Source organism: Xyrauchen texanus, chromosome 36 (assembly GCF_025860055.1).
Source record: "Xyrauchen texanus isolate HMW12.3.18 chromosome 36, RBS_HiC_50CHRs, whole genome shotgun sequence".
In the NCBI taxonomy this organism is placed as follows: Eukaryota; Metazoa; Chordata; class Actinopteri; order Cypriniformes; family Catostomidae; genus Xyrauchen; species Xyrauchen texanus.
In genome coordinates, this window is record NC_068311.1 from 16721569 (window position 1) to 16746565 (window position 24997).

General features: G+C 38.1%; 1 protein-coding gene across 1 annotated transcript in view; it reads right to left on the reverse strand.

Moving 5' to 3' along the window:
- Positions 1-18389, reverse strand: part of smtnl (smoothelin, like) — a 28550-nt gene extending 10161 nt beyond the window's left edge. The window contains exons 1-2 of the mRNA XM_052107210.1: positions 18265-18389; positions 17469-18103 (exon numbers count right to left, since the gene is read on the reverse strand). Coding sequence (XP_051963170.1) covers positions 17469-17957 — 489 coding nt within the window. The 5' untranslated portion in view covers positions 17958-18103; positions 18265-18389. The remainder of the gene's footprint in view (positions 1-17468; positions 18104-18264) is intronic.
- Between the last annotated feature and the right edge of the window lie 6608 nt (positions 18390-24997).

The following is a 24997-nucleotide window of genomic DNA, read 5'->3' on the forward strand; positions in this document are numbered from 1 at the left end:
CGGCTTAGTCCAATGTTGAAGTTGCAGCACTCCAGACTTCTGTTTATGGAATACGACTTGCATCTGTCTCAAAAGGGACTATCTGCACACACATGAGCCACCAGAATGTGAGCTTGCAGATAGACAACCTCCATTATTGCAAACCTCAGGAATTGCTTCTAAGGTCGTTTGCATCTGAAAGTCCTTCCAAAATGCATTAGTTTAGGGCACTATTTTGGCAAATGTCTGCTGCTGCTTGGCCCCAGAGCTAAATTAAAAGGTGTAGGGGGAATCCAACCACACCCATTTCACATGTTCACTGAACTGCACACGTATACGCATCAGTTCCACTTTTTTTCCCTCTAGGAACAACAAATTCCCCATCCCAGAGAGTGCCTCATCATATTAATAGAGAAGAGCTATAAAACAAGCGGGGGAAACAGGGAGGTGGGGTAGAAAATGTGGAAAGCCCCTATAGTCTTGAGTCCTCGAGTTATGCAAAAGAGGGAAAATAGGGGACAGTGCAACCCTTTGTCCTCAGGGAGGGTCACTTGTCCCCTGTATGTGCTGTCCCTCCATAACTGAGGCAGTGAAAGACAATAACGGCACTGTGGAGAGCAGTGCTGTCTCCCATCCTAGACAAAATAGACACTGGAGGACTGAATGCAGCCCCTTCAGAGGCACTGTAATCTCAGTCCTGTAGGTGAGAAGACTAGAAGAGACCTTGAGGAGTCTTTAGTCTTTGTTTTGTCCTGCATCAACAGTAGGCCTACATGAACCAAATGCCTCTACATGTGGTTATTATGTACAGTCCATTCTACAGCAGTGATGAAAATACAATGAACTCTCCTAAGAAAACCTTTCATATGGGTCTATAGCAATAGACAGGGTGTGATGTCGCGCATGAGGGTTTCTGATTTGATAAATACATTAATAATGACAAATAATATTATATTCTAGGGATGTCCCGATACCATTTATTTTGCGACGCCAGATGCCTGTTATCTTTCCTGAACTGCATATCAACAGTTTATTAAAATTTGATCATCAAAATGGTGTTTAAAAAAATACATTAATTCAAAATGCAATTAAATGAAAGTATAACAATTAATTTTCAACATGATATTGTACTATTTTCTGCAGGGTACTTCAAAAGGAGCACAATCCATGCTGTAGGTCAATTCCAAACAGATTTTACGATAAGAATCGTTTAAAAATTTGTTTGGAATTAACATTATCACATTTCAGCCTTCTGAAGCTCTCACAGTGGAGGGTAATTGTCTTCGCAATGAATAGGGCACAGGCATGATGACTTCTAAATAAGACATGCTGAATGCCGAAGCTGGACGAAAGGAAACATGCTGGAGTCTATTTTTCTGCAGACTGAGGTTTCTTGGACATATCGCTCGAGTAAGTGTTCTTTATTCTTTATGTTTAGTGTATTGTGATTCAAAACGTGGACAAATGTCCTAACGTCCCCGGCAACTTTTTTTCCTTGTTCGAAAAGCCGTTTAACTTGTAAATACGTCACAATACAGTAATAAAGTCGGTCATAACTTCTGTTTCATGACGACTTTAAAAGGTACGTGCAGCCGGTTGGTCAAATGTCTTCAGTGTCAGTCGTCACCCCGATTCACAGGTCAAAGTTCACCAAACTTGAAAGTTCATCTGCAGCATGAGCTTGCATTTCTGGTCTCCCATGTTCAGATGCATTTGAATGGGAGTAAATTAAGTGCAAATTGTAGTGTGAACGTCTACACTGCACCACATCATGCTATAACATTACAGTTATGCATTTTGCAGACGCTTTTATACAAAGCGACTTATAGTGCACTTATTACAGGGACAATTCCCCCAGAGCAACCTGGAGTTAAGTGCCTTGCTCAAGGACACAATGGTGGTGGCCGTGGAGATCGAACCAGTGACCTTCTGATTAACAGTTATGTGCTTTAGCCCACTACGCCACCATCACTCTATAACAACTTGCGGCTGTTTACACTGGATGTGTAGAAGTAAACATTCTATGAAGATATTGTGCACAGACAATCAGCTGTGAGCTGAAGCACCAAGCGGGTCTGTAAACTGGTGTGACGAGGCAAGGTGTGAATGAATTTGGCTGCAGGATAAATGTCCTACATTTGTCCCCTACTGCAAAACTGCCTGAGCAATGCTGGCCGGGGAGCAAAATATTGTGAAGATTTTTTCACAATAATGTAGTGTAATCTCTGAGTGATCTCAATGATAACTGAAATAAGAACATAAAAAAGGCCATGCAGAGTGTGGAGGCCCAAGCATTGTTTCTGCAAGACAGATACAGATGGCTGTTGTGTGTATTATCAGAGGGAGATTGAGATTAACTCTGGTTTTGATGAAGTTCTGTGTGTGTGTGTGGGTCTGATTTTAAATATCTGGTGGGATATTCTTGCCTCTCGATGACATCTGATATTCTTGGAACGTTGTGGTGGCAGGGGAATGGAATGGAACATAAACAACAATAGAGGGCATGTTTGGGGGAAAACTCTGTAGGCTTCAGAAGGCTAATTCCAGTCTCTGTCACTCAAAATCCTACAGATAGCTAACTCTTACAAGACCCTCTCTGGTATTAATAAGCCATGCTGATAGTGCTATTTATATTTTTCCATTGCACAAACAGCTGAGCTCACTTTTGGAGCAGGCGGATTTCATGATCAGTCAACGCCAAGAGAGTGGATGCTGGGATAATTCACCCAAAAACTTCTCTTATAATTTACTTACCTCATGTTGTTCAAAACCCGTATGAGCACAAATGTTAGGCAGATGACTGACAGCCTCAGTCTTTTTCTTTACAATGAAAGTGAATGGTGACTAATTAAAAATGTCTCCCTAACATCTTTAGACTTCGACAGAAGAAAAAATGTCACACAGGCTTGGAACATCATGAGGGTGTGTAAATAATGAGAGAATGCATTTATTTTTTGGGTTAACTATTCACTTAAGGCATAGATTTATAAAAAGCATATCAATCATGTTGTGACTGAAAAGAAACGTGTTTCCCACAATTTGACAAACAGTAATTTGCTTGTTTTTCCTGTTTTTGTTTTTTACTGAGGTTGGAAAGTCAAAGGGTGCTATGGGCCTATAAATTTGTAGCAGAGACAGACAGGGATGGAAGGCTTTTAAAACAGGGGTCTGTGAGGGTCTTGCTCTGTAATTTCCTCCACAAACTTATGTGTGCATGGAGAAAACACCCAAACACCTGTTTTTTAAAGCTCAACAAAGACTACAATGTCTCTCCTCTTACAGGAGGAATGGAAAGAAAACCTGTGCGAGGGAAACAGAGGGAGTTTTTTAACACTCTGCAGTGGGTGGACCCAACAACAGGGATTCCTCCTAATATTTCAAGGAGTTGGGTGCAGTGGCCCACCCAAATTAGACCCAGGCCCACCCGGAATATTAGAGATTATTTTTTGACTTAGTTCATCCAAAAATGAAAATGTTCTCATAATTTACTTACCCTCATGCCTTCTCAGATGTGTATCACTTTCTTTCTTCTGCTCTGTGGGTCCTATGAAAGTACTGGTGGCTAGAACTTTCAAGCTCCAAAAATCAAATAAAGGCAACACAAAATTAATCCATATGACTCCAGTGGTTTAATATATGTCTTCTGAATCAATGCAATCACATTGAGTGAGAAACAGATCAATATTTAAATCCTTTTTTACTATCAATCTATAGATTTATAGAAAAAAAGGACTTCATTTCTCACCCACACCTATCATATTGCTTCTGAAGACATGCATTTAACCACTGGAGTCATGATTACTATTTTATTTGTACTTTTTAATGTGATTTTTAGAGCTTGAAAGGTCTGGTCACCATTCATTTGCATTGTATGGACCTACAGAGCTGAGGTATTCTTCTACAAATCTTTGTTTGTCTTCAGCAGAAGAAAAGACTTGTTTGAGATGCCAAACATCTCGCCTTGAAAGTAGATGAGAGTAGGCGGCTGCAGTCAGAGGAGTTAATAAATGTTGTCAAGCCAGACAATTCTCACTCCTCACAGAGGATCATACACCTTCGAGATCAAAGGCAGATATTGCAGGATACACGTTGATGCACTGTTGCCGATAAAGTGGATATCATTTAAAGTCTGTTGCTTTAAAATGAAAATAAATATGATGAAAAAGACACTTAATGTACCTGTTATTTAATTTAGCTAATAAGACGTGTCTTTCCATCCATTTTAATCATACAGAAATATGATAAATATCACATATCACATGGAGAGATTGTCAGAGTGTTGGAATATTCACATATGATTTATACACATATAACATGATATTAGAGATAAAAAAATTCAAACAATTTAGAAGAGAACGAAACATCACATCATGGTTGTTGTTGTTTTTTAATTTGTTCAATGGCATACGAACAAGAAGCATTTATACATAGTCACCATAATAATATAAGTTAAATTGCCAGACACAAAATTTTACATGCATTTCAAATCTTTTAAAACTTTACATGTTTTTAGTGCTTTTTTGTTATTTGTTTTTCATCACGGTTGTTTTGGCCAATGAGCATTGAGCATGTCTATGCCATCAGCAAGTCATTTCCCATCATGCTTTCAGTTTGTGCAGCTGGAAAAACACCTGACTATAAAAACTATAAAAACTGAGACTATAAAAACAGTCATGCAGTTCTTGATGATGATCCTTTGCTACCCAATAAACTAAATTTATTTTATTGTAGATTTGAAGGTAATTCTGAATGTACAGTCAGTTTTAATCCCCTTAATGATATAGCTCCCCCTAAACCACCTTTTCTGATAGAAGAACATGAGGTCAGGCATCTGTTGAGAAAACAAAACAGCAGGAAGGCAGCAGGCCCCGACCAGGTCTCTGCTGCCACTATTAAATGGTGTGCCATTAAATGGTCGTATGTCTTCACTGACATTTTTAATTGGTCTCTTAGACTATGTAAAGTCCCAGCGTGTTTTAAATCAGCTATAATCATTCCTGTGCCTAAGAAATCGAATGTAAGTTGCTTGAATGACTATAGACCAGTGGCTCTAACCTCTGTTATTATGAAAATTTTTGAACGAATAGTGGCCAATCATCTCACAACTACATCTCTTGATCCTTTCCAATTTGCATATAGGGAGAACAGGTCTGTTGAAGATGCTGTTTCTCTTTGCACCCATAACATTCTTCAACATTTGGAAGGGACAGCTACATATGCACGGGTACTATTTATTGATTTTAGTTCTGCTTTTAATAATATTATACCAAAGAGACTGTGTGACAAACTCCTAGGGTTGGGTGTTAAAGAGTCCTTATGTAGGTGGATCCTTGATTTTTTAACTGACAGATCACAAGTGGTTAAAGTTAATAACCTCTTGTCAAAATCAATGTCCACCAGCATTGGCGCCCCCCAAGGGTGTGTTCTGTCTCCCCTTTTGTATTCATTTTATACTAATGACTGTTTTTCTCACCATGATTCAGTCAGGATTTTAAAATTTGCTGATGATACCACTGTGGTGGGCCTCATCACCAATGATGATGAAACGACTTACAGAAAAGAAGTGTCCATTCTGGCTGAGTGGTGCTTAATAAACAACTTGTCCCTTAACATCTCCAAAACCAGGGAGATGGTTGTTGATTTTAGGAATAAAAATAGTATGTCGCTCCAGCCCCTGGCCATCAAGGACAAAACTGTGGATTGGGTGGAAAGTTTTAGGTTCCTTGGGACCATTATATCTTCCAACCTTAAATGGGAAACCAATGTCAGCAAGATTGTTAAAAAAGCTCACCAGCGACTTTTCTTTTTAAGACAATTTAAGAAATTTAAGGTGTCCAAGGTGGGAATGCTCCACTTCTACAGAGCTGTGATAGAGAGCACACTTACTTTCTCCATCACTGTATGGTGGGGAAATTGCTCAGCAGAGGATAAATATGCGCTGAATAGGGTAGTTAGGACAGCGTCAAGGATAATTGGGTTGGACCTCCCTAAGATCTGTGACATCTACAACATCCGCCTACTTAAAACTGGACTGAAAATACTTAAAGATTATTTGCACCCTTCCCTTTTAATTCCTCTACCATCAGGTAGAAGGCTAAGAAGCATCAGATCCCGAACCACCCGTTTTTCAAATAGCACTTATCCACAAGTTGTGAGGTCCCTCAATTTACACCAACAATCGTTATCTGCTCTGCTTACACAATTATGTCCTTCTCCTCAGTATCACTAAATGCATTAGCATTTTATTTGATTTATTTATTTATTTGATCATTTATTATACTTATCCATTGGTAGCAACCCAAGAATTTGTTTTTTGATTTTGTTTTGTTTTTATTGTATATGTCATGTCTGATGATGTGTTGTAATTTTGGTCCAATACTGTCTTGTACTGTCCTGAGTGAGCCAAATCACTAAAATGAATTCCAGGCGATTTGCATCATTTTGGCAAATAAAGACTTGAACTTGACTCTTACAATTGCACGTGCCTCACTCTCACAAGACTTTTTTTGGCATACGTCACCATTACATCACAGCAAGTCAGACAGATTTGTAACTGACATGAACCTGCCACTGATCGCCGCTGATCAGATCTGCACAGAACTTGCTCATCTCAAACGAGCCTAAAGTCATTCACATCTGGGATGGCATGAGAGTGAGTAAACGATGAGAGAATTTTCAGATTTTGTTTTCTTTAATTATGTTTTTAACTACCAATATAAGTGCAGTTCTTTAAGCTTGGTTAACACTTTTAACCATATTTAAATTCATTTAGCAGTATTATTATTATTCCACTCGATGCATTGAGTTCCAAGAATTTTGAGAAACCGTATTAGAATATATCTACGTGACCATGCAGTGAGTCCACTTCAACATGATTTGCAGCGGCATGAGTGACAAGATGAAGCCCAGAGGGACGCACTATATCTACAGCCCCATCTGAAGAAGGACAGCACAGACTTGTGCAGTGGTCAAACATACCGCCTCAGGTCCGATAGAACAGGGATCATGGGGTTGACCGTTCCAGGACTACACAGCAGTTTGCACCTAATATTTAAGAGCTTAGCCTGGTTTAGACATTCTCGCCACCAGCTGAGATATCAACAGCTCTAGTGACAAACACATGGACAAACACAAGCGGTAATATGACTCCATGCATAGTGGACAGGGCAAGGCTTTGTGGTCAATACCACAAAGACTGCATTAGACAGTTCACAAAGCCAAAGTGGGGCTTCCTCCCTTAAACTCTCTATCCATATGCATTCCTACTAGGTGGGACACTGGGTCCTGAAGGGCAGTGAGGTCATCCCGTAAACAGAGAATTATTAACCTGTAACCACGGAGATGAAAATACATGGCAAAGTCTGGAAGTAATTAGGAGAGCCAGGGGCAGCATGGGAGTGGCTGAATGCCATTCTCGAGTCCCCCATCCACAATCCATTCTCTTTTTTCCACCCTCCCTCTCACATTCTCTCCCTCTGTCCCTCTTTTGCTCTCTTTCTCAATCCCTCTCTTGCATTCTCTGTCTCTCTGTGCTGCACTCTACTGTATTAATAGCTGTGCAAAGGCTTTTTTTCTACTCCTTTTCTGCCAGGAATCCGTGCTGGACACAGAGATCCAGGCAGGGTGATAGGAGGAGATTAAACGATCTGTTCCATAGTGAGAGCGTTGGCCCTGGGCCAGTGCTGGGCTAGAAATCCTCAACATATCTCACATGAATACATACAAACCAACACACTAAAAAGCACGTTCGACTAAGCTCCTGATAACCCCCAGAGCATTTGTAAAACTATACAGCTGCATTTTCATATGCTTTGGTCTCATAAATAAAGGCCATACGAGTACAGCAGGTTCTTTGGAAATAAATGCTCAGCCTTAAAGCCTTTAGAGGCATGATTGGCTACCTGGCAGACTCTCCAAATCCAGAAAACTCACAACATCAAAACCGAATTTAAAGCAGAGCATGTCAGATCAAAAGACATTCCTATGAGCTTCATGTAACCAAAGTGAACAATTTAAAAAAACAGGTTGTCTTTCACTTTATTAGATGGCTATGCAGAAGGAATACTAGATGTACCGGCATTCTGGTTGAGGCAAACCAAAATGAGTAGGGCATTTTTCACATTTGGTGCTAGTCAGAGCCAAACATGACGGTTTTAAGAGCTATTATGGGGAAGACTGGCACTATGGGTTAGACCTGCCAATGGCGAGAGAAATTTAACTGTCATAAATATTTCTTAATGACCATGAAATTGTATTTTGCATTATTTTTATAGTACATATATACACTTTAAAAAACAAAAAAATCTAAATAAATGTTGTCAGATTAACTCAATTTACTATCTAATGTAGAACATTTTGAGATTACTTAATAAAAATCAACAAAGTCAACTTTTATGCCATTCAAGTCATAGCAACTTACATTTCAACAGTGAGCACATACTTTGTCAAGTACACAGCAATAAATTACATAACTTTTCCCACACATTGCAACAGTGGACTGTAGCAAATTTGTGTGTTTGTGTGTCAGGATGCTCTGGAGTGTGCGATGAAAAATGGGCTGTGGGGATATGCACTGTTACTGGCCAGCAAGATGGACAACAGAACACATGCCCTTGTCATGACCAGGTAAACCATAAAAAAACTTACAGTCTTTTGAGCATGCTCAGTTTGATCACTGATGATCAGTCCTTATGAGGCCATTTGTGGCAGAATGATAACAGGGAATTAAAAAATTAATATCAGGAAATTTTAAAACTGTTTTGACTCATGTCTTTAAGGATGATATCCAGTAGTCATATACATTTTTTAAAGAAATGGAAAGGACTTGGAAAGGAGAAAAGGAGAAGTATAGTGAAGGAAATACCCACAATCCATTGCGCTTGAATTTAAAACAGAAAACACCACATAGCTGCAAACAAACCAGAGATCAGAACTTACAAAACATGTCTGAAGAGTTTGTAGTCAGAAAATAGATGCATTTCTATACCCAGCCTTATTTGTTTGAACCATAGTAGTAAATCAAACGGAGAGATGGGGCTGAAGGTAGCCACACACACACACACACACACACACACACACACACACACACACACACACACACACACACACAAACACGCTACAGTCAGACAGAGAGTACAGGAAGTGAAAGAACCGGAAAGAAAGGCAGAGGGAGCGGTCAGTAGGTGTAACATTCTCAGCCAAATTCAAGTAGTTTTAACTGGCAAGTGAAATTCTGGCTTCAATATAATGTTATCAGATTGATTTTGGACCATTGCCAGTTCACAGCAGACAGGGTTACCCGTCGCGATGCCAAATGTAGAAACCAAGCAATCAACAGAATGTCCAATCGCTCGTCGCAGCTACTAATGACAAAAACTCTTATTAACATAGAAATATAACTTGTAATGCATGTTGTTTGGTGTCTGGTTAGGATACGGTGTGACTGTAGCTACCTTCAACCCCATCTCTCTGTTTGATTGAGGATTACTACTTTTCCTCTTGTATAAGGAGCATGCAGACTCATGAACGTGTACAGATCGATGGTCGGTCAAGAGTTTCACTTAATACATTAGATTTCCCTTTCAATATATAGAAAGTTAATGGAACTTATAATCATCATCATTTGTTAAATTGGTATAACTTATTTGCCTGAAGTTGAGTAAACTCAAAAATGCTTTGCGGCTGGTTTCCTTACTTTTTTAAGTAAACTCAACAATTTTTTACAGTAATTTTTCCATATGGCAATTCAATTATTTAGCTATTTTTCTTTGCTTATTAATGACAAACATGCAGGTCATTGTGTCGCTCACTTATAACATTTTATTTACTCACCAATGCCATTTTTTCCAGCATTTGATGCTTGACAAGTGTTAATAAAGGACAAAAGGCCTTAGATACACATGTATAGTGTATATAAACATGTCATAGGATGTATAAATGTTTAAAGACATGTCATAACATAGTGACAAAACAACTTTAAATATAAATTTCTTTTCCAGTTTAAAAGTTGTTTAAATTCTTCAAAAAATACTTGCAATATCACTTAAAATCAAGAAACGTAGTCATAGTTATGTTAGCGTTCTTGTGTCTATGTGGGTGCCTGCATGTGTCTGTATCTTTTACTGAGATTTTGAGTGTGCTCTAACGGAGTTTCCACAGATAACTGCCATTCAAATCTTATCTTTCTCTCACCTCAGTCTCCACTCTCTCCCTAACATGCCCTTGCCACACACACACACACACACACACACACACACACACACACATGTTGGTCTACCTATCATTATGAGGACTTTCCATAGACATAATGACTTTTATACTGTACAAACTATAGATTCTATCCTCTAAACCTAACACAACCCCTAAACCTAACCCTCACAGAAAACTTTCTGCATTTTTACATTTTCAATAAAACATTGTTTAGTATGATTTTTAAGCGATTTGAATTATGGGGACACTATAAATGTCCTCATAAATCACATTTATAGCATAATAACCTTGTAATTACCAGTTTGTAACTTACAAAATTGTCCTCGTAAATCACAAAAACAGGCACACACACACACACACACACACACACACACACACACACACACACACACACACACACACACACACACACACACACACACACACACAACTCCTCTAATGGGAGTCAAAGTGAAACACGTGGGAGTCATAGCGTTTGATATTTATAATGCAGCGCTATGTTGTGGCACAATAGGATGGAAGATAACCCACTGACCCTTAAACAATTTATCCACATCACCAATTAGTTAATGAAGGGAAGAGACATTCCTGTGCTTGGGGGCGCAGATGATGTAATGTGAATGTGTGGTGGGATGGGACCCATTACACAGGTGTGGTTCCCAGCCAAGCACCTGTCTTCTCCACTAACAAAGCTGTGAAAGCCATGTTTGAGACTCAATAGGGGCCTAGCTGTTCTACATCTACAGCAAATCCCAGTGGAAAAAAGGGAGAAGGAGGGTGTCCTGGGTATTCTTCAAACCCTGACTCACCCAATGTACTTCAAATGAGGCAGAATGTCAACACAATGGCTCATTGAATCCGCAGAAATGCTGCAGTAATTGGCAACAGCGGTGCAGGACTCCTCTGTGGAGAAGGCACAAAGCGGGTGCAGAGCAAAGGCATTCTGCTGATCTCTCATCCCGAACTCGGAAAGGGGAGAAGAACACAAGATGCTCCCACCACAATATGGAAAAATGGGATAATAGGGCAATGGGGACCACAGTTTGAGACAAACTTGGAAAAACCACAAGACTATGAACTGTAATGAAAGAGGCTGAGTGTAGAGTGACTGAGAGAGATATATTATATATTTGCATATCACATTATATGCAAATACAACTTTCTGTATTGATAATCATGTTAGGCAGCAACATTTTGATGCAGATGATGTGGCTCATACTATAAACTAAAAACAGTTGATATGCCAGTATTTTCATTACAGCAATGGAACTTTTGACCAACAGTGGCGGAACAAATTGAGGTACAAAAGGCAATAGAAGTATGCTCTGTGTTTTCTTTGTTGTCAGTGTTACAATTAAAAGACAAAACAAAAAACAAGCTAAATAGGAGAGAGAGAATCAGCACTAGTGGGAGAATAGCAGGAGAATATAGATCTCACTGCTTGTAACGAGGATTACTAGGTGCCCAACGTCACAATGCAAATGTTTGATTTAATTTGTGTCACTTTGTGCATCTGCTTAATGAAAAGAGAAACTAGTTTCCAGCAAGATTTACAAAGTTTTGTTAAAGGCAAAGTTCACCCAAAAATCAAAATTCTCTCATCATTTACTCATACTCATGCCATCTAAGATGTGTATGACTTTCTTTCTTCTGCAGAACACAAACAAAGATTTTTAGAAGAATTTATCAGCTCTATATGGTCCATACAATGCAAGTGAATGGGGATCAGTCCTTTGAAGCTCCAAAAAGAAATAAAAACTTTTGAGTATAAAAGTAATCCATCTGAGGTTTAATCAAAGTCTTATTAAGCGATTCAGTTGGTTTTGGGTGAGAACAGACCAAAATATAATTTCTTTGACAGCATATTGGCAGCAGTCTCCTTGGCGATCATGAATTCAAGCTTGATTACACTTCCTATAGCGCCATCTAGCGCTCTGTGCATGTGTCAAGAACTAGGTGTAAGTGTAATAGAGCTTGAAATCAATTGTGCCTTTAGACTGCAATGGCAAACTGTACAATAAAAAATTAGATGCATTTTGGTTTGTTCTCTCAGAACCAACTGCATCGCTTTTGAAGACATTGATTAAACAACTGGAGTCTAATTAATTACTTTTATGCTGCCTTTTAGTGTTGCGCAGTTTACCGGTACTAACGAAGCATCGCGACACCAAAAGAATTTCAATGGCACAATATTATCTTGTTGCTAATTTAGGTACCATATTATGGTATGCTGTCATTGGCAATATAGACAAATGTGATCATTAAACAGCAGAAGGATTTAATTTAATTAAAAATATACAGTCAAATGCGCTGCACACTACAAAATGATGCTGCTCTGTTCTGTCATATGATTCAAACACACACAGGTGCACGCATGAGCACACACACACACACACACACACACACACACACACACACACTACTGGTGCTTAATTTTCATGCAGTGTGTTTAGCGTATAAACAGCTGTTGACACTTAAATTAACTCCTCCTCCTTTGAGTCGTGATAGGATTATCCCAGCACTAATGGGAGGCTTGATATAACTACCCCAAAAAACAGGAAGAACTCAAAGGTCCCGCTAACATGAATGCTCTTTTCAACTGGATGCGTGAAATTGAAGACAGAAATATATAACTACTGTATAAAAATGTAATATTCAAAAGTACTAAATACTTATAATAACAATTATGTAATACTAAATGGTTGTATTATTAATATTATTATTATAATTATTATTATTATCCGTAAGCAATACACAAACGCACAGGTGCACGCATGAGCACACACACACACACACACACACACACACACACACACACACACACACACGCCTTGTGCCACAGGTAATCAGATTTTTGTTCTCCCATTAATGTTTTCATTAATACTGTGAAGCTCTGTTGTGCCACATTTTAATTGACCAAAAAAAAAAATTTATAATAAAAAAAAAAATATTATATTTTGATTTGATTAAAACTGTATTTATTAATTTTATTAAACAACATTTGATCATAACATTTAATTAAACATTTAATATGGAATCCAGAAAAATGAAAATGGAAAACGCATCATTTGTATCTGTGAGACTTTATGCAGTTTTTTTAATCAAGTTATTTTCTGTGTAATTTCATCAAAAATCTGAGGCATTGTATTTATACATTATAGTATCAATTTAGTATCGATACCGAGGTACCAGGGCTGGTATTGTACCGAAGCAAAAATGTTGGTATCGGAGCAAAAGCTCCAAAAGCCTTTATTCAAAGGTCTGGTTACCATTCACTTGCATTGTATGGAACTGCAGAGCTAAAATATTCTTCTAAAAATCTTCTTTTGTGTTCAGCAGACGAAAGATATTTCATACTCATCTTGGATGGTATGAGGGTGAGTAAATTATGAGAGAATATTCTTTTGGGGTGAACTATTCCTTTAACGAGGAGTAACGTTTACATATGTGGCCTGAACAACCACATGTATTACACTTGGCTGAGTCTTGTATGTGTTTTTCGGATTACTATGCATAATCGTTGTCTATCTTGCATGCGTCATGGATGGTATTTGCACTTGGTCTTTTCATGATCCGATAGCTATCTGTACAGTAAAAATGCTTGAAATGACCAAGTGTAAATACCCCTAAAGATATAAGAGGACTGGAGACAGCTTATCGTGTGAGTCAGAATAATAGGTTGCTTGAGAGACAAGAACAAAACCGGCACAGATACAGTGGCGGCAGTTTGAAATTAAGTGCAGGATAAACTGTTAGTTACCCGGAACAGAAAGTACAACAGGGCTCTGACCGTATCAGACAGACATGGAGTTAGAAGGAAGAGTGTGAGATAAAGACTGATACTCATGATATCTGCAGGTGCTCATAGCATAGCCACGTGGAGACAGGCTAGCACACATCCCCACGTAGAGTTTTGCTGACTTTTTCTAACTGTGTCCTTCAGGCTGTGGCTCAAAGCAAAGGGAGTGGTCTAAAGACCTGCCACAACAGTCTCTGAATGTTTTACAAGCCCAGAATGTAGCTCTCTCATTATGTGGTTGGCAGGTGTGGATGTGGCAGAGAAGATAACAGCTTTGCAGTCTGTCTCCATTGACTCTCCACTTACAGCCAAAATCAACTGCTCTCCCAGCTACTAAAATTTTGATTTATAGCTAAAGTGTATAATTTCTGCACCACTAGCGTCGCCAAACGGAACTGCAAAAAGGTTCCCCAAACGTTTCTCAGTCCACTATTGGTCGAAAACAGATAGTCCTACCCCAAATGCACATTGGGTGAGCCAGTGTTGCTGTATCGAGCCAGCCGGGATGCACAAATAAACAGAGCAATGTTTTGAAAGTACCACAGTTTTTACACTTTTGGGAAAATCATCTTACTTCAGTAACATTACGTGTTCAATACAAGTGAAGTTCAATCTACAGCATTTGTGGAATAATGTTAATTACCACAAATTTAATTTAGATTTGTCCCTCCTTTTAACCCTCCAAAAAAAGCACAAATCTGGGTTCCAGTGAGGCACTTACAATGGAAGTGAATTGGGCCATCTGTAAATGTAAAAAAACTTCAAATTTTCAAAAGTATAGTCACAAGACATAAACAATATGTGTGTTAACATGATTGTACTCTGATAAAAATCACTTAATAAACTTTTCTGTGTAAAGATAAATTCCAATTTTACAAATTTGCCATGACACAGTAACACCATAAACACTAAAATCATAAAATGACTGTACAAATGGCAATTTAAACAACTTTACAGCTCAAATAATACATTATTTTTAAAAGAAGAATTCATGTAAGTGCTTTTATAAAATGATAAGCTTCACATTTCTACCTTTTAACCTTCCAAAAAAATTATTTGTTTGTTTTTTAAGAAAAGGAGGGATGAGTCAAACTTATTTCTTGTGGTAATATTATGCCACAAGTGCTGTTTATTGAGCTTAACTTGTATTGCTCCAGGAGTATTCCTTTCTAACTGAGGCGACTAACCCTTCATTTATTTATTTATCTAATGTAAGACATGTTAAATAATAATGTTGACTTGAATAAAACCAGTTCATTTTGATATTACCACATTGAGAATGTTTTTCAATGTATAGGAGAAAGTATTTTACAATTTAAAAAATCACACTTAAGCAAATTTTAGTTTTTTTGTTTTTGTTTTTTTACAAACATATGATCTAAAATTTGGCACACAAACAAGACCATATGAAATGCGCATGAAAGTATTTTGGTACTTCATAGAAAAGCTTTAGTGGACATTAAGAATAGACAGAGGTGTAATGACACCATGAAGTTTCAAGTTTTAGTGTCTTTGAGTTTTACTCTGCAACAGGCAGCAGCTGTTAAAGACTTAAAACTGACAGGTTGAACTGCTTGGGACAACCAAGACAATCTCAAACAAAATACAGCAGTAAAACAATCTGACTTCTGAATAGAGCCATTATTGGTCATGACAGCACCATGTGAACACAAAAGGACTTGTCCTAAAATATCCCCTACTTGGCAGAATTTACAGTATAAATATGGGACTATAAACTCTGAAATAGATATCAAATAAGACATGTGCTTTGAACAAATTACGTCTGTTAAAACTGCCTCGTGGATATTTGATCAATTAAAATATAAAAGGAACATCTGATTTGTTTTTTATTATTTGTGACAAATCAATCTGATTTGTGAATTTATTTATTGGCAGTTCTGAACAAATGGTAAATAGTAGTGTGGTACTTGTAGCTGTGCGACTATGGCAGTTTGGAGGCAAATGAATGAAATGTTTTCACTTTCTAAACGTCATTCCACATTTGTCTAAAGCAATGCGTGTGCAAAAGTCCTGAGACATGTTCTGCCTTCACACAAACATTCAATTAATCTTTATATGTGCTCTAACTCTGGACTCCTCTATATGTCTAAATATTTAGTTTTCCAACATAAAATTCCTTTCACACTGTTCATATCATACTGTTCCTGGAAAAACAAAAGGACCTCACTCCAGATTCACCTTCTGCACTATAAAACATGTTTTTGTCAGGTAACCTAAAAAAAACGTGCTCCATGTGAAACATCTAAATTAACCAGTTTTGTTCAAGTCAAAAATATGAATTCATATGACTGAATCAACCTGACTACATTAGGTCATACCAACAAAAGTCAATTTTAAAGGATAAGCTCACACAACAATAAATATTCTGTCATAATTTACTCATCCTCATGTTGTTTCAAACCCATAAGAAATTTTTATGAAAATCAGTCTGACTTTAAAGATTAAAAAAGGACCCAAAATAAGGAAAGGAAAGGAACCCATCCTTTACAGTGCCATGCATGTTAATGCACGAACTAGCTGGTTTTTTTTAGAGGCAAACATGCAAGCCATTGTTAACCCTTAAATGCATACCTAAGGTCTTAAGTGACCCCGGACCTCATTCCACCCCTGCATAGGGTCATTGGAGACCCTAGGTATGTAAGAGTGTCATGTTTTGTTTGTTTTTTTGTGCCCAAAATTATATTTGTATGAATATTTCATATCTATATAAGTGTACTATTACAGGATATCTATTTCTTTGTTTATTACAAGAGAAATGAGTACTATATTCATACAAATTAGAAATTATGACTACTATATCACATTGATTTTCTGTGCAATGGTAAATTATCAGTATTCAATATGCGTGTACACATACATATTATACATGCTGTTTCTTACTCAAGGTGGTGCTGTTGTTTGAGTGATAGACTTGATATACATTTGACATTTCTATTTGATGAAGATACAATGTGGAAGTAAACTAGAGCAAGTACATGAACAGTATGATATGACTATTGATATTTGGGTGTTTTACTGAATTTATGTAAGATGTGAATCTATTTAGACTCAATAAGTGCCTGCAAAAATATTTATGTTAAACTTATGTGTAGTTTATGTGTATTTTACGTGTTTATGTGTAGCTCAATATGTTTTTGACAGCCAGTTGCGTCTCATGAATATTTATTTTTCAGTGTGAATGTAATGAATCCTACTCTAGATTTGTCCAGATTTGTTGCATTGATTTGTTGCATTTGTTGTCACTATCAACTGATATTCTATTGAAATTCTTAACATCATTCATGCTGCGCATAAGGAAAAAGTAAAAAGGTGAACATATAGTTAAACTATTCTTTTAAGGGATACATTAAGTACAAATAACTTTTAAAGGTAACAACTGCATGTTACCACTTTTACTATGAGAAACACACATTCTCACATTTCACAAACACATCCCAAATCCCTGATCTTGTCTACTCACGTTAGATTTGCTGGTGACGGAGAAGGTTGCTCTGCTGGAGAAGCGTGTGGTGGTGGGGCTGGAGGCAGAGCCGCTGGCTGAACCTGTCAGAGCTGCCACACTGGGGGCCACCACACTGCTCAATGAAGGGGGTGACTGGTGCCCTGTGGTGCTGCTATTGGTCTGTGGTGGTGCTGATTCTCCAGAGAGGAGGGCGCTTCTGTCACACACCGACCCCGTCAGCATCTCCACCTGTCGGGTCAGGGCCTCTAACTGGCCCCTGAGCTGCCGGTTCTCCTGCTGCAGTTGGGCCACAGCTTGGCCCAGTGGTCCACTCATATGAATGGTCTCTTCTAGCCTCCGTTCAATGCCATGCTTGAAAGCGCTGACGTCCACGTGGATCTCACGCACGGCATCCCGCAATGTGGTTTCGTAGCGGGCCAAAGCGGCACACACCGTCTCCCCTTCCGGAGAGCCCTCGGGCACTGATGCCAATGGGCCTGCATCCATCTCTGCTCAGAGTACAGGTACTGCCACCTTCCTCCCTACGTTGCCTTACCCAGAGTCCAACAGCTGTTGTTATCCCTGTATTTTATCTCTCTAATATTGTTTAAAGTCCCAGATCCATAGAATCCACAAGGATCAACCATAAAGACCTGTTAAAGCAAAGCTTGGTTAGAAAAAGCTCCACTGGCTTACTCAATTAACAACAAACAACTTCATTTCAAACCTTTAAAAAAAACGTAACTAACATAAAAGAGAAAGTAGATGCCCTTCTTTTCTTTCACAGTGTTAGTATGTGAATATGTTAACATACCTGTAACTTTGCTTTGAGTTTCAAGATGAGTCCTGTGTTATTTCCCAGTTGTGTGAATGAGTGTGAAAGCTCTGCCCGCCGTACTGTTTTAAAGTACAGCTCTCACAGTCACATTAACCTCCTACTACTCCTGCAGACCGGGGGAGGGGACATGAGAAAAGAGGAGGAGAGATACCGCTCCATTTTATCCCAACACCCCCTCCTTCTTTCCACTGTATTTGTGTTAATCTTTACTTTCACAACACAGTGCACTGTCTGCTCTCCCTCTCTCTCACACACTCTCACACTCACTTTTCCTCACTCTTTTGTCTGACAGATAACTGCTCATCCAGATCACACTGATTGTCTCACTGTATCACCAGTGCTGTCTTGTCCTACATCAGAGAGGAACAGACATGTCTATTGTTTTTACTGTCTCACTTCCACTGAATTTGGAGTGATGTGGGTAGCTGGGGTCAAGTAAGAGACAAGATTCCACTCTAAAGGTTTAAAAGTGCCTGTCTACACCATAAAATGGGCAGTTTTTAGCTTAACATAGAGCTATTTCTACCCGATCTGAACCTTAAAAATAACTTTTTGTTGGCGTAATCAAACATCCGCAGGTTAGGGAGGCCTGTGTAGCTCTGCAAGTAAAGACGCTGACTACCACACCTGGAGTCGCAAGTTCAAATCCAGGGCATGCTGAATGACTACAGTCAGGCTTCCTAAGCAACCAATTGGCCTGGTTGCTAGGGTGGGTAGAGTCACGTTGGATTAATCTCGAAATGGTCACTATAATGTGGGAATTGGGCATGCCAAATTGGGGAGAAAAGGGGAGGAAAAAAAACCTTTGCAGATTAATTCAGTCACTTTGAAGAAACAGTTCATGCAAAAAAATTTATTCTGTCATCATTTACTCACCAGGCTTGTAAAATGTTACTCTCATGTCATTCCAAACCTGAATTTAATATAAAATTTCTTCTGGCATGCGCCAAGGAGGGCTACAGTTTGGTTGATGTCAATATTTTCAGTGAAAAACAAATACAATTTCAGTCCGTTTTTTTCATAAAGCTATCATATGACTTCAGAAGCTTTGCAATTGAATTTACAACTCTGTTTCAGATTTGGGATTCTTTTATGGTGCCAATTCATTGCAATTACATGTAAAAGAGCAACCAGTACATTCTTCAACATTTCTCCTTTTGAGTTCCATTGTGAACAATAAGTCCTTTTCCTTTCCTACTTGTGGGTCCTTTTTAAGCTCACAATATCCTGCCATTTTTTTTAAAAGATCGACCAAGATATTTATATATAACATCTTTTGTGTTCTGCTTAAGAAAGTCATATGGGTTTGTGGTGACATTTTTTTTTTTACAGGTTACACTGCCTGGTTGCATTTAAATACAATGGCTGAAGTCATTTAAAAGTGGATATAAAAACATTTCAGGTCATTCCCTGGTGAATTCTACTATTCTTTGTACTTTTTTATGAAGTCAATGTCTTGTCATTTCCAAATTCAACTAACTATCTCATGATCAATCAGTCAATGGATCTTTAAGATGTTTGTTGATTGGATTTCAACAGTTTACTGTTTAGAAGAAAATTGGGACATAATGGATTTGAGGAAGTGGGGTGTTGTGTTTGTGTCTGTGTTTGTCTTTGTGGGTGGAGGGGTGAGAGCAAAGCTGCTCCAGAACCCAGGCAGGGCAAACAGGCCTAATCAGATAATGAGGCATGGAGGAGGGAGGGGTAACGGCCTGTGGCACAACCCTTACAATGAGTCCAGGCCAACGGACTGAACTAACTTTACATTCCAGCCCACTGTTTACTGTAAACACTGGGAGCCACGGGAGAGTGTAGGTGATTTATCGTCGTACACATTGGACATGTGCTCATCAGCTTTACATAACAGACCAACGTGTGAACATTACACACATGAGCCCAAAAGGAAGGCTACGCAGAGAAATGGGTTATCTATTAATCTTTCAGAGCTGTCCAAAAATTTCTTGATCCAATGACAGATCTAAAAATCAGTTGTTAGGAAAAGCAGAAAAACTTTAAAAGCCTCTGCAGAATTTTCATACTATGCCTAAAAATGCCAAGACAAAAATTATCCAAGACAAAATGATCTTTTCAAGAATCTTACATAAGATTTAAGACCTTTTTTTCCCCTTATAATATATTTTTCTTACCCCATCTGAAAGATGTTTTTGAGCATAAATCTTTAAAAATCTTATGTAAAAATTGCTTTAAAAAAACAATTTGCCAATGGGGAAAGTCAAATAAATGTAATTGAATTTCAATTTCAATATATTCTCTAAAAAAAAGTTTGCTTCTTGAGTAAATATATCTTATTTTAAGATTTTTTTTTATTTTTTTACTGCAAAAAAAAAATATTCTTAACCAGTATTTTAGTCTAGATTTCCAGTAAAAAAAAAAAGAAAAACATAAAAAAAAAAAAATTACAAATTAAGATTTGTTTTCAGAAAAACATAACTGATTCAAGTTTATTTTTATTACCCCGTTGGTAAATCGTTTTTTCCCTATATTAAACATAAAATAGTGTATTTAGGTTTATGATTAAAACAAGAAAAAAAAAAACTATTTGCCAATGGGTTAATAATTTGTAATTAATTACAAAATATACTGAAGTTTGTATCTTAAAACATTTTGCTTCTCAAGCAAATATAGCTTTAAGGATTTTTTGATATTTTTACTGGAAAACAAGACAAAGATACTAATTAAGAAAATGCTTATTTGCAGTGGGAAGTCTGTCTATTTGAAATCTCTGCCAGTTGACTTTCATACCAGACTCTGAGCAGCTGTTTTTTTCCCCTCCCCTTCCCCCTTCCAAATATGATTTCCATCTTGCAATGATGTCAGTCAAGCTTGGATAGTAAATGTGTCTCAAGATCAGCAACAGGCACAAGCAGGAACTGCATAATGCTGGACTTCCCTCTGCCAGTTTGTTATGGTATCTAATGCAGGCAGCATCTCTTTTCCTTCACCCTTATCTGCTCCTGAGAGAGATGGTTGGGATTTTCAGGAGAGGAGATCACGGTAAGCTGAGCGGAATGGATCAGACACGCTCTTCAGTGAAGTAAGCACTGAGTAGTACCCCTGCAAGACCTCACATGCTCATGTAAGGCCTCTTATCTGAGAGGAGATCAGTCATAGTGATAACTTGTGCAGGTATTGCAACACTGAGATGAGAGAAGGATGTGACCAAGACAAAACTATGACACAATTTTTAACTGATTTACTATGGAGTTGTTGAGCCCCAGGGATTTTTGCGTGTTAGGCAACCGCAGCTGTTATACAATCCTGATATGACTCACCAAGTTGCAGCGTTATATTGTCTGATTTGAAAAATACTCATGTACAAAGCAATTGTGACAAATTTATGCCAGACATGACAAACAACCTTAAGGCAAACAATGGCGTCTGCTTATAACTGAAAGAAAAATATCACTGGTTTGTTTGTTTCCAGTAATCTAATAATTATGTTGGACACTATCCCTGGCTGTTATTACACACAAGAGACTGTTTTTTTTGTCTCAGTCTCTGAAAAATATTACCAACTATGTTAAATGTTTTGATCTTTTATAAACTGTTCGTTAGTTGACTGCCAAAATAACCAGCCTTTTCTCATTCGCAAAATGAGGCATGCTGGGAAACATGTAGTGAACATAAAAATTTGCAGCTAAGTTAACCACAAATCATGAATTCTACATCACTAAACTTTAACTCACACCTGTTGACCCGCTAAAGCTTTGGAGCACACATTGGTTTCCTAACCACATCCAGCCACGATGACATACTGACTGAAACTTCTCCCGTTCACGTTGAGAAAAATGTCAAACCATAGTCTAAAGAAAAAAGTCCTCAGTTTGAGTGATATAATGCCTCTGGTGTCCTGAGGAAAGATCTAACCCATGTCTGGCTTTCATCTGCAAGAAAGCTGTTGACAAACCCCTGATCCTTCTAAAAAAACAAAACTCCATCAATTTTCCTGAAAACAGGTTTGCGTGGCCATTACATCAGAGTTTCCATGGGAACCCTAAAATCCAAACACGTCCAAATGAATAACAGGGTGCTGATGATGTCATCGTTGCTTTAAAGTCAATTTAATTAAGCACACATGGTGCCAAGTAACAGAGAGGGAGAGCTTTCGAAGCAGATGAGAGAACAATAAAACTGGTTTAAAGTTTTTTTTTTTATATATTCTTGGCATTGTTTCTGAGGCAGTTTCTGGCAAGCTGAATGTCAGTTATGGCTAAAATGTGATTATATTGTATCTGAAGCAAAGAAGGCTTAATTAAGGCTCACGCAAACCATGCTTTCTTACACATCAGATCCAAAATAAACGTTTTGCCACACCTTCCCGATGGCAAGTTAATTCCGAAAAATGACTGGCCATAAATATTTCTTAACAGCCATGAAACTATATTTTTTATGGTTTATTTTTATAAAAAATATATGTTTGCCTTATGACAATGTTATGAAATGTTTTTTCCAAGCATATTAGTGGCAAATAGTGCATGGTCAATTGTCACTTGCAGTATCATTGGTGAAACTGCACCTTTCACAAATATGTTAAAGGAATATTTCGGGATCAATCAGTTAAGCTCAATTGACAGCACTTGTGACATAATATTGATTACCACAAAAATACATTTTGACTCATCCCTACTTTTCGTTAAAAAAAGCAAATATCTGGGTTACAGTGAGGCACTTACAATGGAAGGGAATGGGGACAGGGGTAGACCATAAACATTAAAACACTCAAAAGTATAGACATAAGACAAAAACAGAATGTGTGTAAACATGATTTTAGTGTGATTTAAATAATTTACAAACCTTTTCTGTGTAAAGTTAATAGCCAATTTTACAACGTCGTTGCCATGATGATGTAATTTCAACAAACCCTAAAACGACTGTAAAAATTAAGATTTAAAGAACTTAAAAGCTTAAACAATACGTGAGTTTTCAAAGAAGAATTAATCTAAAATTGATGAGCTTCACTTATCTGTCTTTAAACCCTCTAATATTTTGCCCCGTTTACTTCCATTGTAAGTGCATCACTGTAACCACGGTTTTTGCTTTTTTTATAAAAAAAAAATGTAATCCCCTTTTCTCCTCAATTTGGAATGCCCAATTCCAATTGCTTACTAGGTCCTCATAGTGGCGCGGTTACTCACCTCAATCCGGGTGGCGGAGGACAAGTCTCAGTTGCCTCCGCTTCTGAGACAGTCAGTCTGCGGATCTTATCACGTGGCTCGTTGTGCATGACACCACGGAGACTCTCAGCATGTGGAGGCTCATGCTACTCTCCGCGATCCATGCAGAACTTACCACACGCCCCATAGAGGCATTGAGAACCACTAATCGCGACCACAAGGAGGTTACCCCATGTGACTCTATCCTCCTTAGAAACCAGGGCAATTTGGTTGCTTAGGAGACCTGGCTGGAGTCACTCAGAACACCCCAGATTCGTTTCCAGCCAACTGGTGAGTGACATTTTTATTTACTCATCCAGGCGGATCTCATTAGTATATGTAGATATTCTTAAATAGCATTTACACATGCATTATTGTACTTTTGGATAGACATTGAAACATACAATATGAATGTATTGACAGCATCTAAACTGTAAATTCTTTTACTTATGTACAGCTTTGGAGACCTACAAATCTTTACAAATCATTTATGGATCCAGCTTATACACATCAGTGAGAATGGCAAGTCCGGAGTGGCTGCTGTGAAGTCATTACATGCATCATGTTTACATGCAGTTTTCTTTGAGCTACAGCTGGTTTTTGCATAATCAAGCTACAGTCTTTATGTCTGTCCAAGTATACATGACACAAATGTGGTCCGATTATTGTGTCTACTGTAAACACTGGACAAAGCTGAGCTACAATTGCATAAAATCTGTTAGTCTGACTTTAATCAGACTGGTACAATTTCATTCAGTCTAAAGCGTTTACATGAGATTTAAAAAAACCAATTACTTTTTCAATCTGAAAGAATCAAACTTTTGAAGTGCATGTTAACGTATTGACTACAACGAGTAGCGCTTAATATTTGCTGGTGTGGCATTGTGAGGATACAGATTTTCATGGAGCACTCCAACTGAAAAAATGCCCTTTTGCTGGAAGAGAGAGATTGCAAAGAAAGTTGAAGAGGTGTGGAGGAGGGGGACACATTCCCCAAACCCCAGCCGACCTCCTGAGAAGACTGGCTCCGGATAATTACAGCCCAACTCCCAGTGTGCTTCAGCGGCCTTGGATGGGCTGACTGAACCAAATTTCACTGCTCGATGGGTTCCATTGCAGCTTGCACACACATAAAGGCTCGTCTTTTATCAATCAAACCACACACACACATTGAAATACATACACGCATAAGCATGCCTGTGAGGAATCGTATGAGATTACAGCATACCACATCAGTACTCACCACAACACAATTACCCCCTGAAGTTTACTTAAATCCCACCATCAACATGTACTTAATCTTCAGTAAAAAAGTGGTCTAGTGGTCTACTGGGACATTATTTTGCCCTGGAGAAAGTGATCTTATCCTCATCTCATCCATGAAATGAACTTCGTCTAAAGTTGGCTTTATCTGTAAACAGAAACTATTGCTACAACAAGTGCAGTGTAATTATTACTATGGGATGACGCCTTAATATCACATTTGGGTTAAGTTTGAGGTTTGTTAATATTCATTTCTCTAATGACTCTCAAAA